General features: G+C 42.8%; 1 protein-coding gene across 1 annotated transcript; it reads right to left on the minus strand.

Annotated features, from left to right (window-relative positions):
* Positions 1–258: 258 nt before the first annotated feature.
* bod1 (biorientation of chromosomes in cell division 1) lies at positions 259–13,001 on the minus strand. Its single transcript, XM_033029643.1, has 5 exons — positions 12,791–13,001; positions 8,893–9,017; positions 5,329–5,516; positions 3,540–3,952; positions 259–2,080 (listed from the first exon to the last, which is right to left on the minus strand). The coding sequence occupies exons 1-4, from the start codon at positions 12,908–12,910 to the stop codon at positions 3,921–3,923; spliced, it is 465 nt and encodes a 154-aa protein (XP_032885534.1). The 5' UTR covers positions 12,911–13,001; the 3' UTR covers positions 259–2,080; positions 3,540–3,920.
* Positions 13,002–14,881: the final 1,880 nt, after the last annotated feature.

Consider the following 14,881-nt stretch of genomic DNA (forward strand, 5'->3'; position numbering starts at 1 on the left):
CGATTATTGAAACTAGCCAAATTGTTAAAATATAATTAATCAAACTGAAATTCAAAATGAGATTTGAACTTTTATTTTCAGGACATTAGACTAGGCACTGGTGTGTTCATTTAATCACCAAACCACCATTTCCAGAGTCTATTTTTTTAAAACTCTTGGTACAGGTAGAAAGCAACAGCTAACAGATATGATCTACGCTTAAGGCTTCTTTTAGAAATTACCAGTATGTTGTATATAATTAACAAGAACACACAATTCTCAACTTTCTGTAAACTTTTATTTGGTACAAATGATTTTTTTTTTACATTGCTCAATTTTATTGAAATTACCAAAAAGATATATTTGCGCTCTTAAAGTATAACAATAAACAAACATCACATTTTGGTATCTTTTGCACAATAGATTGTTGATTAGGTTTATTTTTTTTAAATAAGACAATTGAATTTCACAGTACTCCATTTCAGTGTCAATACTAGATTATTTTAGCCACAAGTTAAGGAAAGAAATTTTGACTAAAGAGTAAAGTAGTAGAGATTTTGTAATAAATTCTGTGCATCAACTCCTTTCAAAGTTACCACACTGACATTTCTAAATTCTACTACCCGTAGGAAACAGTGAATCTAGATTTCAGTTGAACCCTACCTAGAGTGAAGTGAACTCAGTCAGAAACATGGCTTTTAACAGTTTTAGCAGCTAAATGCAGAGAATTTACAGAGGTAAGCTATTGCAGCAAAGTCACAAGGGCATTAAAAGACCATTTGTAAAATTAGCAACAAAATCATGTAGGTCAACTTGATCCAATTTAATTTGCGTTATAATGTAACCATAACTACTATATGCCAGAATAAATGGTAGTTTAAGAGTCTGTGCACTCTTAACAACAAAGCTGTGTAACCATGCATTTACAGGGGACCAGCCCTACAGTTTGATCATAATTCAGCTTCATTTGTAACTTCTATAAAATGTACCCTGTTGACCTTAATCTGGATGAAATGATACTTATGATTTCCCGTAACAAAAGTACTACAGTATTCACTATAATCTTGGTGATCCAGTGATTCAACAAATTCTTGGACGCACTAGCACTAAAATGTATCTAACCTAGTCACAGTGGAATACTTTTTTTAAATTCAAATAATCCAGAGTTTGATGAAAATGATCTCTTCATCATTAAGAATATGACATAAAATGGCACAAATTATAAATTGGCCATGAATCAAATACACATTGAAAAAAATGTGAAAAGACCCAGACAATTTAAGATTTTACTCTCCCATAGCCTATTTCACATCAGAAGTTCTGGTGTTCAGAGAAATCAAGACCTGTGTCTGAAAATAAATTAACTTCTCAAATTATGTGATTAACAAAATATGGAATGCTACAAAACAAAATGCACACAATGAATGTCACATATTTAGGCTGTCCACAAGTTTTATGTTACTGGCCATAACCATTCTTATGTTTCAGCCCGAGTTGCTATTACCAACGTGTGGTTATTTTGTACGATAAAGCCGCCAAATATGCAAGCCACAAGACAAGAAATAGCTGTGCTCTTTTACGGTTTAGTATTGAACTAAACCCAATCCCTTCATTAATTATTAGGAAAGCTATTTTAAATAACTGTGCTTATTTTTAGTCATTATCTTTCCAAGTCAATACTGAAATATTGAACATTTCAAATATTGACTTCAAATTCCAGTCACCTGAAATCAGACACCCAACATAAAAGAGCAAAATATTGAATCCTACATTTCACTTAATGTTCCACCAGAGCACACATTACTTTTTTAAATTTTTTATAAAGGGAAAATATTTTCTGAAATTCAAACCAAAATCTGCCAAAACAAAAAAGGTACAACAGCCAAAACATGGTCATTCACACCTTCTTCAGATGGTTATTTTCTGAAGAAATCAGATAGTATTGTTTAATGTGACGAATAAAACTGATTGTATTGTATTGAACGTGTAGAATTCTCAGAAAATATGTGAACATACATTTCATTACCTTTGGAAGGGGGTGGGTAGGGGGAGGGAACTGTTCTGTCTAGGGAGGTTTTCAAGATTAATCTTCAAAATTATCCTGCAATACAAACCAAAACAAAGAATCACATTTTAAAAAATAACTCAAGACTTTTTAATCTACTCCAATATATAACTGCGCTTTACACAAATCACATCAGGATAGCTTTTACTGGCGAATGGAAAATGTGTGACCATGAAAGCAAATAGTTCTAATTGGTCTAAAAAATGAAACAACATAGTCCATTTTCATTCATTTTTAATGTAAGCATTCTTGTAAATGCCTGGAGCACAAACCCTACCAAAATAAACCTTGGAAGCTTTGAAGGTAATTGGCATGCCCCATCCTGAAGAAGATTCAAGTTACCATAGATAAGAAATCAAACTTGAAATGCTTTTGTTAACTTGTCCTCATGTCAGAATTCTAAATTGACAAAAATTGTCAAATCCAAATTTAGTTGTGTTAAGTCAGAGAGCTAATTCAAATGCCATTATTGGAGCTGGAAATAAATGAGTGCGTAAATAAAAATGACAAGGGTGTATAATAGTCTTATCTCCAATATCTCATAGTGGCTTCGAGTTCTGTTTTGTGGAATAGTGGAACATTATAATCATAGTGTACAATTGTATGCCCAACTGCCACAAGACTGATTTATGGATGTGAGCCATCAGTCCTTGTCTATCGAGCAGATTGTGGACTTTATTTTGGAATATTATACACATATCAATGTAAACAAAAGCATGCATAGTTGTGCAATCTCATAACTGGCTGGCATTGGGAGGGATAGTGTAATTTAAAAACTTAAATTTCCAGGCATAATCATTCTGAACAAGTGCGTACCAACATAAGCTCGGTCACAGAATAGCTGTATTTTTACTACAGTGTAGAATGAGAAATTAGAGAAACATCTCGCAATGCTCCTTCACCACCAGAAATCAGGTATACAGTGATGAGTTGTCTCAAAATATGCAATGATAGTCCCCCCCTTTGATTAACCTCTAAAAACCAAGACATTTCTGAATAGGACCAAATAGGCAGAAAGTGTGTCACTTGAAATAATAGAACATCTTCTACTTTATCCACAATGGAAGATTTTTGTGAAAATGAGAAACACAGGAAAAACTCCCTATATAATGCTGGGCGACCATGCAGCCGAGGACCCAACTACTTTTCAACATTTAATGAACTAAAATACAAGTGATGTTAGAAACTCAGCTGCATCAATCCTTCAAAGATAGTATCTTTAAATACAGACAGTCAAAAGCAACTTTCACCTGAACGTCTTATGCAGGATCAACCCTTTTGGATTTATATTGCAGATATTAAATGACTGAAAATTAGTGTCTACAAATTGGTACCTCAAAACAAGCACAAAATGTTTTAAAGATGACAATAAAACCACAGATGTTTTTATTTACAGCATTGTTTGAACCCATTAAAAAAAGTCTTGTTGTGTTTGGTATAATAGAACACAATTAAAGGATTACATGCACAATATGCTCTTAGAAACAGGAACTACCTTTTGGGCAGTTGGGTATTACTCTTCTTTTTTAAAAAAAAATTTTTTTTTTTTAAATCTTCAGTACAGGTCCTCCTTCAATGGAAGCCAGAATTCTTCCAGAGCTTTTTCTTCATTTACTCTAATTGTCTTAATTTCTCTTCAAAATTTCAGGCATTGAAAATTGTCTCAGCATCTGTTCTTACAGAATCTCCAAATTGAGATCCATCAAATTACACTTTCTTCATTGCTCAGTTCTTATTTCATAAAAAGCATTCAGCAATGTTAATGTAAACTATAAACAACATGTCTTGATTAATCCTAGATAAGCAACTTTGTCCCATAGTCAAAATATATTCTCGACTGATTGTGCAGTTACTGTTGTAGGTAGAAAATGTTCAGTCATGCTGGTGCTAAAGCATTTGAAGTGTTACCTGTAAGACAAAACAGAAATCAAAGCTAAACGTGCAGACAGATTTTAAGTGAACTATATTTTAACAAACTCATGTAGAAGCTAGTAAAATTTCTTACATTCAGATTAATCAAGATGTGCATAGCAAATGTAACCACAAATCACCTGTAAGCAACAGGCTATACACACACAGCAAGGCATACATCTCCAACTAGAGGCAGACGAGGGAAAATAGTAAAAACCTAAATAAAAAACCTTGTTCTGAATGAACGTAGCATTTATAAGATAGTGAATAAAAGGCAAATAAATAAATGAATATAACCTAATAGGCATATATAGGGTGGACAGTCAGAATCTTTCACCCCAGGGTGGAAATGTCAAAGACTAGAGGGCGGTGGTTGAGGCATACAATAGTGGCATTTAAGAGTCTTTCTTCTTCTTCTTCTTGCGTATGGCGTGCACAGCATAAAGTTGTTGGACAACTTGTTCTATTTGATCTTATTTGATTGTGCACACCGGGTTGATTGCATTTGTCGAAACAGGGCGGACCACGTGAAGGTTGCAATCTCCCAACCCGAAGAGGCTTTGGGATAGGCACATGGATATGCAGATAATGGTGGATATAGATCACACGACAGAATAGATTAATTTAACGGTGTTATTTTTAGCAGAAACATTGTGGGACAACAGAGCTGTTCCTGTACTGCATCGTTCTATGTTAACAATGTCATAAGGAATGACAAATACATGTTGTGGCATGGTGGAAATGATTTTAACAAAGGATTATATACCTACATCCAACCAAACTTGTTGGACAAAAAAAGGAATCACGTTTACTGGATGAAGGAGATTAAACAGAGAGAAATCGATGAACCTACCCCTGGTTTGGTACCAATTAACAATAACACAGGGTTAATAAGCCATTCCTTCTTTCCAGAGACGCTGCCTGTCCCGCTGAGTTACTCCAGCATTTTGTGTCTACCACCGGGTTAATAAAGATGTTCAAAGAGAAATGTTTAGTGGATAGATGTTCCATTGGCACATGCTCTTCTACTGTCTGCAATTGAATGCATTACACCATAATTTGTACCCGACTGAATTTAATTGATGGAACACTGGGAACGTGAAGTGGACACAAGTTAAATGGCCTCCACTAATGCAATACACCGCACAGAATAATTTATGTAATAAAGCCAGACCACATGTCAGAATTACATGTCCCCTTGTTTTGGATGAACTCAAATAGAAAAAACTGCTCATTGTATTCAAATATTAAGTGCACTTTTTAAATGGTTTATAATGATTTTACAGTGTAAAAGTGAGGCATTATGAAATCAAAGCAATAAATGAATGCAGAAATAGAAAAGTAAAAAGATGATACAAGACCTCAGGGTGTACCTGAAGCTGGAGCAGATAGCTCCTGTTTTTCAGGTTCCTGTGGTGGATTTGGTACAGCTTCCTCATTCATTTCTGTGGCCATAAATTCATGAACTGCCTTCTCTATCTGCGGTTTGAATATGTGATACAGCTTCGGATCCACGACCTGAGAAATAATTCTGTCCACACCAGATTCCAACATTCCTGATCTGGGAGATGCAAACATAATAATTTAGTATATTTATCAAATAAACTTCGTTCATTACTTTTTCATTTGCAATAGGGATAATATTTCCATGTCTCAAATGACAATGCCCAACATTTCTATTTCACTCAAAATACAGAACTGAGACCATTGTTACTAGAACTTCGTGTAACTGTGAATAGTTTGGCAAAAATGAACCCACAGTAAAAGCGTATTGGAAACTAAAAGCAATCACCTGTCTAACTATTGAGCAGTAGTTTACTACTGGAGATCCACTGTACCAAAAGCTGTTATATAAAATAGAAATGAATGTAATAAAGTGAATTTTGTGAATAAAGTTTTCAGTTTTTGCAGAGGTTTAGGGTACGAGTTCGTAAATGGAATTGTCCAGTTTAAATTTATACTCTGAAACCCGATGAAAAATAAACAGTTTCTCTTTCATCATGAAAGGGGAGAAAATTTGATGTTAGTCAAAAGTACGTGGAATGTGAAATATTTCCATACACAACCTGTTAACCAGACAAAGTTGACTAAAGGCATAACATTCTATAGAAAGAAAACATAGACATAGAAACATAGAAATTAGGTGCAGGAGTAGGCCATTCGGCCCTTCGAGCCTGCACCGCCATTCAATATGATCATGGCTGATCATCCAACTCAGTATCCTGTACCTGCCTTCTCTCCATACCCCCTGATCCCTTTAGCCACAAGGGCCACATCTAACTCCCTCTTAAATATAGCCAATGAACTGGCCTCAACTACCTTCTGTGGCAGAGAATTCCAGAGATTCACCACTCTCTGTGTGAAAAATGTTTTTCTCATCTCAGTCCTAAAAGATTTCCCCCTTATCCTTAAACTGTGACCCCTTGTTCTGGACTTCCCAAACATCGGGAACAATCTTCCTGCATCTAGCCTGTCAAACCCCTTAAGAATTTTGTAAGTTTCTATAAGATCCCCCCTCAATCTTCTAAATTCTAGTGAGTACAAGCCGAGTCCATCCAGTCTTTCTTCATATAAAAGTCCTGACATCCCAGGAATCAGTCTGGTGAACCTTCTCTGTACTCCCTCTATGGCAAGACTGTCTTTCCTCAGATTAGGAGACCAAAACTGTACGCAATACTCCAGGTGTGGTCTCACCAAGACCCTGTACAACTGCAGTAGAACCTCCCTGCTCCTATACTCAAATCCTTTTGCTATGAATGCTAACATACCATTCGCTTTCTTCACTGCCTGCTGCACCTGCATGCCTACTTTCAATGACTGGTGTACCATGACACCCAGATCTCGTTGCATCTCCCCTTTTCCTAATCGGCCACCATTCAGATAATAGTCTACTTTCCTGTTTTTGCCACCAAAGTGGATAACCTCACATTTATCCACATTATACTTTCCGTAAGTGGCGGCGCTGGTAAACGGCTGTGGCTCGCCTGCAGTCCGTTTGTCTTTACTTTTTTATGGTGTTTTTTTTCGTTTTGTCTAGTTAGTTTTTGTTTTTTAGGTTGTGTTTATGTTGGGGGGGTTGAAACGGGGCTTGCTGTCTCTCTCTTCGGGGGAATACGACTTTTTTATCGTATCCCCCTTCTCTGCCTCCGTCTGCGCTGAGGCCTGATGGCGGAGCTGGCGGCCTCGAGACTCCAGAGGCAGAGCCAGTCAGGACTTGCACTGGGCTCGCTCCCGTGAGGGCGGCCCAGCTCGGGGCTGGAACGGCGCTCCCGTCGGAGTGGCCCAGCCCGAGGGTGGAACGGCGCTCCCGTCGGAGTGGCCCAGCCCGAGGGAGGAATGGCGCTCCCGTCGGAGTGGCCCAGCCCGAGGGAGGAATGGCGCTCCCGTCGGAGTGGCCCAGCCCGAGGGAGGAATGGCGCTCCCGTCAGAGTGGCCCAGCCCGAGGGAGGAACGGAGCTGCCGTCGGAGTGGCCCAGCTCGAGGGAGGAACGGCACTCACGTGAGGGCGATCCGGCTCGGGGCTGGAACGGTGCTCCGGTGGCTGGGACGGCGTTCTGGCGGCTATGACCTGAGTCCGGGGTTGAGCCGCGGGCCAGCGGCTGCGTCCGTTGGACTGGAGGGCGGCAGCTTTGACCACCCCGGGCCGCAGTGTTTGAACCGGCCCGTTGCGGGGTTCGGTGAGCCGCGGGACTGTTTGTACCATCGTTCGGTGGGGTATCGCCTCAGCGCAGAGGGAGAAGAGGAGGGAAGAGACTGCAGCCCTAAGATTTTTGCCTCCACCAAAGTGAGGAGGTGCTTGGAGGACTCACTGTGGTGGTGTTAATTTGTGTTTATTGTTGTTATTATTGTATGATTGTATGTATGACTGCAGGCACGAAATTTCGTTCAGACCATAAGGTCTGAATGACAATAAAGGCATTCAATTCAATTCAATACTGCATCTGCCATGCATTTGCCCAGTCACCCAGCCTATCCAAATCACCTTGCAGCCTCCTAGCTGCAACATACATTTAATTCAGTAAAAAAAACATTTTTGTTAAAGGTCTAATAGTTTTTACGTATCTATGTTCTCCACTCCTTTCATCAAGTTGACTTTTCTTCAGGTAATTAGCAAGCTCAAAAAGATGTAGAGGCAGCATAACAGTTTAAGTAGCAACAGGAAAAGAAAGTGGGGAAATTAAAAAATAAAATGCTAGTGTGATGTGTGATATTGGAGCAAATAAAAAAAATCCAATGTTACAAAAACCAAAAAAAGAAAATGTTGGAGGAACAAGGAGCATTTCGGATGACCAGTTCTTCATGCTTAAGATTACTTTTGAATGGGCAAGAAATATGTTTTGTAAAAAAAAACCACGATAATTTGCATGTTAAATTTGAAAATTAAATTATTTGAATTTAGCAAAATTACACCAATCTATTTTTCCCATTACCCCAGAAAATGGTTTATTGCTATTTAACCATAGATACGATAAGAAAATTGGTCTGCCAAGTCACAAAACACAAGGTACACAAAAAGTGAAAACAAAAATAAAAAGACAAGCAACTGCTGGCTGGCTGCCGTGTGCACAGACAGCGCCTTCACCAGAACAAATGAGCAAACACAGACTTTTCTAAATTAGTGCCCCCCCTCCTCCTCCACACCGGGTCCCCCTTTGTACTACCATTGTCCCTCACAACAGTCTCCCCACGCCAGGTCCTCCATTGTTCTTTGTGGCAGTTCCCCGACGCCGGGTCCTCCATTGTTCTTCACGACAGTCCCCCGTGAAGAACAATGGTGGCCTTCTTGGTATCGTTGATTACACATAATTGTAAGTTTGCTAATGAGCCAGAGTAAAAGCATAACTAGTAATATAAGTAATATTTTATGATTGCAAGATTGGTCATAACGTTTTACTTAAGAAATGAACATTTTTATGGAGTTTAATTAATGTACTCACTTACAGACCCTTTGTCGAAGTTCATTACGCAGCTGATTTTTGTTAAGAGTTGGATTCCACTCATGATTAGCCAAGTGATTGGACACAAAATTATCAACTCTCTGTCTGAGATTCTGATAGGCTGGCTACAAAAGAAAATGGATGAAATCAAGCCAAAAAATACACACATTCACCTTTCATGCACAAACACGTTTCCCCTTTACATGCCTCATCCCAGGTGACAAAAGAAAACCAATCTAAATCCTCTCCACGCTTCCTGGCATAGTTTGTAGATTCTCCAACCTTGTGGGTTTTCACAGGGTGCTGGGCACTTTGTGTCCTCCCACCTTTTAAAGATGTCCAGGTTAATAGACCAATTGGCCACGGTAAACTGCCTTAAGTGGGTAATTCGGTAAAATAACCTGGAGGGAACTGTACGGAAAGCGGGGAAAATAGAAATTGTGCTAGTGTAGGATTTATGCGAGTTAGCTTGGTTTGCAAAGTCGACCCGATTCTCTGCTCCATCGCTCTGTCATAGGCTATCCTACAGATGATTAGATGGGGAAAGGAAAAAAAAACAGGATAAGAACCAACAATGACTTATTCCAGATCAGAAGTTATTAAGTTTCCTGTTATACATCATGTTGATATTCCCAAGCACATGAACAAATATGTGTTTTCACATTTCAGTTTCATCGGAATGAATATTTTGCATGGGCAATTTTACTATATGCAAGTTACTTATCAAAGCTATTTTCCATAACATTCAAGCATTTCACAAGGTCTTTATCCAGTGAAGTTCTCTATTTTCAAAAGGATTTAATTTGCTTCCCTGATATTTTACATGGCTTCCCCAAACAAAGAGCATATTTTTATCTTTGTTAATAGTGCATAAAAAAAGTATCTTTAAGAACAACTGAGGAAAGCACAGGAATTATCCAGCAAGATTTGGAATTCTATTCCAAGAAAAGAATATATGAACTGACTTAGAGGACATTTTGTACTCTGTAGATATGCTTCTAGTTTGTTTTTTCACTCAATCATTTTTCCAAAAAAAAAATCAAACTTGATCTAAAAAAAAGTAGCTCAGCTCCAGGCAGCATCTCTGGAGAACATGGATCGGTGACATTTCGGGTCAGGAACCTTTTACAGACTGATGATGGTGAGGGAAGATGGAGGGTGATGGAAGGTAGAAAGCTACGATGGGGGCAGAACAGAGCATGGCAAATTAAGGGGGAGGGGAGCGGTAGGCAATGGGCAAATAAAATAATTGTCAAATGGTTGGACAAAGGCCAGAGACAAACACTCCCCAAGTAGAATAAGAGGAGCTGTTTATCCAGTTTGTGTGCGTCCTCACTCTCGCAATGGAGGTTGTCCAAGGCAGAAAGGTCAGTACGGAAATGGGAAGAGGAGCTAAAATGGTTAACAAAATGGAGAGCCTGCAGGCCTTGATGGACTGAGCATAAGTGTTTAGCGAAACAGTCACCTAGTCGGTCTTTCCGATGTAAAGGCGGCTACATCAGGAACAGCAAATGCAGTACATGAGGTGCACGTGAATCTCCGTCTCACCTGGAAGGACTGCAGGGGTCCCTGGATGGAGGTGAGAGAGGATGCATACGGACAGATGTTACTTCTGAGGTTGCAGGGGAATGTATCTGGGGTAGGGGTGGTTTGGTGCAGGGTAAGGGATGAGTGAACCAAGGAGTTGCAGAGGGAGTAGTCTTTGCAGAAGGCAGAAAGAGGTGGAGATGAGAAAAATGCGCCTGGTGGTGGGACCACGTTGAAGGTGGCAGAAATACAGGAGAATAATGTATTGTATGTGGAAGCTGGTAGGGTGAAAGGTTAAGGACCAGGGGAACACTATTCTTGTTTCGTTTAGGGCAAGCAGAGCATAACCATGGGACAGAGGAGACACAGATGAAGGATCCATCTTACAATAGCATGGGGGGGGGGGGGGGGGGGGGGATCATGTTCACTAAAGAAAGAGGGCCTCCCGGATGTCGTAGAATGGAAAGCCTCATCTTGGGAGCAGATACGGCGGAGTTGGAGAAAATGAGAGTAGTGGAACGCGTCTTTGCAAGAGGCATAATGGGAAACGGTGTAGACCAAACAACTGTGTAGTGGAAGGTACACAAAAATGCTGGAGAAACTCAGCGGGTGCAGCAGCATCTATGGAGCGAAGGAAATAGGCGACGTTTCGGGCCAAAACCCTTCTTCAGACTGATGGCGGGGTGGGGGGGAGAAGGAAGGAAAAAGGGAGGAGGAGGAGCCCGAGGGCGGGGGGATGGGAGGAGACAGCTCGAGGGTTAAGGAAGGGGAGGAGACAGCAAGGGCTAGCAAAACTGGGAGAATTCAACGTTCATGCCATCCGGACGCAAGCAACCCAGGCGGAATATGAGGTGCTGTTCCTCCAATTTCCGGTGTTGCTCACTCTGGCAATGGAGGAGACCCAGGACAGAGAGGTCGGATTGGGAATGGGAGGGGGAGTTGAAGTGCTGAGCCACCGGGAGTTCAGGTAGGTTATTGCGGACTGAGCGGAGGTGTTCAGAAACGATCGCCCAACCTCCGCTTAGTCTCCCCGATGTAAATCAGCTGACATCTAGAGCAGCGGATGCAGTAGATGAGGTTGGAGGAGATACAGGTGAACCTTTGTCGCACCTGGAACGACTGCTTGGGTCCTTGAATGGAGTCGAGGGGGGAGGTGAAGGGACAGGTGTTGCATTTCTTGCAGTTGCAACGGAAAGTGCCCGGGGAGGGGGTGGTACGGGAGGGAAGAATCGACAAGGGAGTTGCGGAGGGAGCGGTCTTTGCGGAAGGCAGACATAGGGGGAGATGGGAAGATGTGGCGAGTGGTGGGGTCACGTTGGAGGTGGTGGAAATGGCGGAGGATTATGTGTTGTATTTGCCGGCTGGTGGGGTGAAAGGTGAGGACTAGGGGGACTCTGCCCTTGTTGCGAGTGCGGGGATGGGGAGAGAGAGCAGTGTTGCGGGGTATGGATGAGACCCTGGTGCGAGCCTCATCTTTGGTGGCGGAGGGGAATCCCCGTTCCCTGAAGAACGAGGACATTTCCGATGCCCTGGTGTGGAACGTCTCATCCTGGGAGCAGATGCGGCGTAGGCGGAGGAATTGGGAGTAGGGGATGGAGTCTTTACAGGGGGCTGGGTGGGAAGACGTGTAGTCCAGATAGCCATGTGAGTCAGTTGGTTTGTAGTGTATGTCGGTCAGAAGTCTGTCCCCTGCGATGGAGATGGTGAGGTCAAGGAATGGTAGGGAAGTGTCAGAAATGGTCCAGGTGTATTGGAGTGCCGGATGGAAGTTGGTGGTGAAGTGGATGAAGTCAGTCAGTTGTGTGTGGGTGCAGGAGGTGGCCCCAAAGCAGTCGTCAATGTAAGGTCGGGGATGGGACCCTGGTACGTATTGAACAAGGATTGTTCAACGTACCCGACAAAGAGGCAGGCGTAGCTGTGTAGTAGACGTCAGTCGATCGTCTCCTCCTTTGTCAGAATCAGGCCACATACAATCTGGAGGAAAGGCATCTCGTGTTCTGCTTGGGTAGCTAGCCACCTAATGGAACATTGTATTCTTCAATTTTAGGTAATTAACTTACAAACACCCTTCCCCCCTGAGAAAACATTTAACTGTCATCCCTTACAAGCAAACCGAGGGGGTGAAAAGGGAACAGGAAACGAGGGATGCTACAAGGTCTGATGGCAGCAGAGGCGGGTGTAGGGCAGACAGGGCGCAGAGAGCGCTGGTGTAGTTACCGGGCCGGGGTATGTGGAGGTTCGGAAGGTCTGGGGGCGGTTCAAGGCCTGTTGCAGAGGCCGAGGCCCGTTAACCATCGCTGCGCCGGGTGCGGGCAGGCCGAGCGGCCCGATGGGGAACAACGTGGGCCCGGGCGGGGCAGTCACCCCTCACCTTCGTGTCGACATCGGCGATGCAGTCTCTGCGGAACTCATCGAACAGACCGCGGTTCTTCAGATGATCCACGATCTTGGCGATGACGTTGGGGTCTTCAGGCGGCAGGTTTTTGGCCATGGCTGGGGTAGGGGGGGGTGGGGGAGGGGGGCGGATGGAAACCCCGGGTTTAATGACAATGGCGGCGGTAACGGGGAGGGAGGACTGAGTGTGAACCGTGAACCCTGCGCCGATTCGCCCGCCGTCGGTCAACTACTTCCGCCGGGTAGCGGGAAACACGCGGTGCCGTCTGGGAAGTGTAGTTTAATTCGGCTGACGTACGTTGAGAAACTACAATACCCAGATGACACCGTGTCCCACAGCGCCTGCGCTCAGGTTGGAACCCAGAGGGAACATTTCATTCCATCTCACACCATCTCACACCATGGGACTAGTTGACTCTCCTCTCAAGCAGAGCAAAGCCATTGAACAGGGAATAGTCTTGCAATATCCGTTTATTTTAAGTGAAAGCATGGATGAAGGTTAACAGTTTCGGCTTAACCGTTCAGAAACATAACTTTCCAGAGATTAAACATTTCAAACGCATACTAACCTTATTTAATTAGATTTCGGTATTTCTCATTGATGTTATGAGGGAATATCCCCTTCGCTTTACTGTAATATGAAAGCTGACATCATATAACCATATAACAATTACAGCACGGAAACAGGCCATCTCGACCCTTCTAGTCCGTGCCGAACACATAATTGTAATAATCGACACAAAATGCTAACATAACTTTGCAGGACAGGTGGCATCTCTGGAGAAAAGGAATGGATGATGTTTCGGGTTAAGTAAACCAGCATTTGCAGCAAAGATCCTCTTTTGCAGTTCCTTCCTACACACCCTTGTAATAATGTTGTTTAGTTCTAAAGCAACTTTTTCTAGGTCCGAAAATAAGCATTTTCTGTTGACATTCTTTCTTTCATTGTCTAAAATTAGCAAAGGCAAATGTTTTGAAGAAGACAGACAAAAAATGCTGGAGTAACTCAGCGGGACAGGCAGCATATCTGGAGAGAAGGAATGGATGATGTTTTCAATGACGTGCGGTGAGGTCAATGGCTGGGGAGGCACTAGCTATTATCAGTGGCCAGGCCCTCCCTGTATTGATCGCCACGTCTCCCCGGGGAGAGAGTGGTGGAGCTTGGGCTGTGCGTGTTAAGCAAGGCGACTGGAGGGGCGGGAGCGTTGCCCCGAGACCGTGAGGGAACAACCCACCTCCCCCCTCTCCATTCCCCCTCACACCCCCTTCCACATCTACCCCTTGCTTCCCCCTCCACCCCTCAACTCTCTTTCCCCCCTCCACCCGGGGTAGATCTACCCGAGCTGAGAGTACATTACTCCAGCGCAGGGCCCCCTAAGGCGCGGGGCCCAATTGGGAGCTCTTAGCGGCCCAGTGCCTCGGAATCGGCCAATCAACCTACAAATACAAATCAACGAATCAACCTACCAGTCAGCGCCGTCCGCGGCTGGAAAGTCAGCGCCGCCAGCGGTGGAATCCAGTGCGGCGCCGCCGCTGCTGCAGCTAGCTAGCGTGGAGGGAGAGTGAGGTAGCATCAATTACGTGGGCTGAACCTACGTAATTGACGCTCGCTCTCCCTCCACTGGGCTTAAGACACACCCCCTCAGTGAGGCAGATGTGATCGGTGCCTCCCCTGGTGCTTTTTCATTGCAGTTTTATGACGAGACCAGCGAGCCTAAATTTAATATATTTATATGTGAAATAAGGTACCTGGGCTATGGAAGGCGAGGACATGTAATGAAGGGGTTTACAAATATTACATTGGTGACATACAGAGAGATAGTAACAGGCACGCGCTTATTGCCCGCGCTCCATCCAGTTTCTGAGGGGTTGCGCAATCAGATGGGAGGCTCAGCTCGTCGCTGCCTCACCTCTCATCTCTCCCTGTATTTGCAGTGGAGCTGCACATATTTAGCGATTTTGACTATAAAAAATGTTTAGATACATATAGAAATCACATTTATAACACAGATCAGTGGAAAAATCTTTATATTTATTTTATTTTATTATTATTTTTCTTTACTTTTCT

The sequence above is a fragment of the Amblyraja radiata genome, chromosome 11, assembly GCF_010909765.2.
Source record: "Amblyraja radiata isolate CabotCenter1 chromosome 11, sAmbRad1.1.pri, whole genome shotgun sequence".
In the NCBI taxonomy this organism is placed as follows: Eukaryota; Metazoa; Chordata; class Chondrichthyes; order Rajiformes; family Rajidae; genus Amblyraja; species Amblyraja radiata.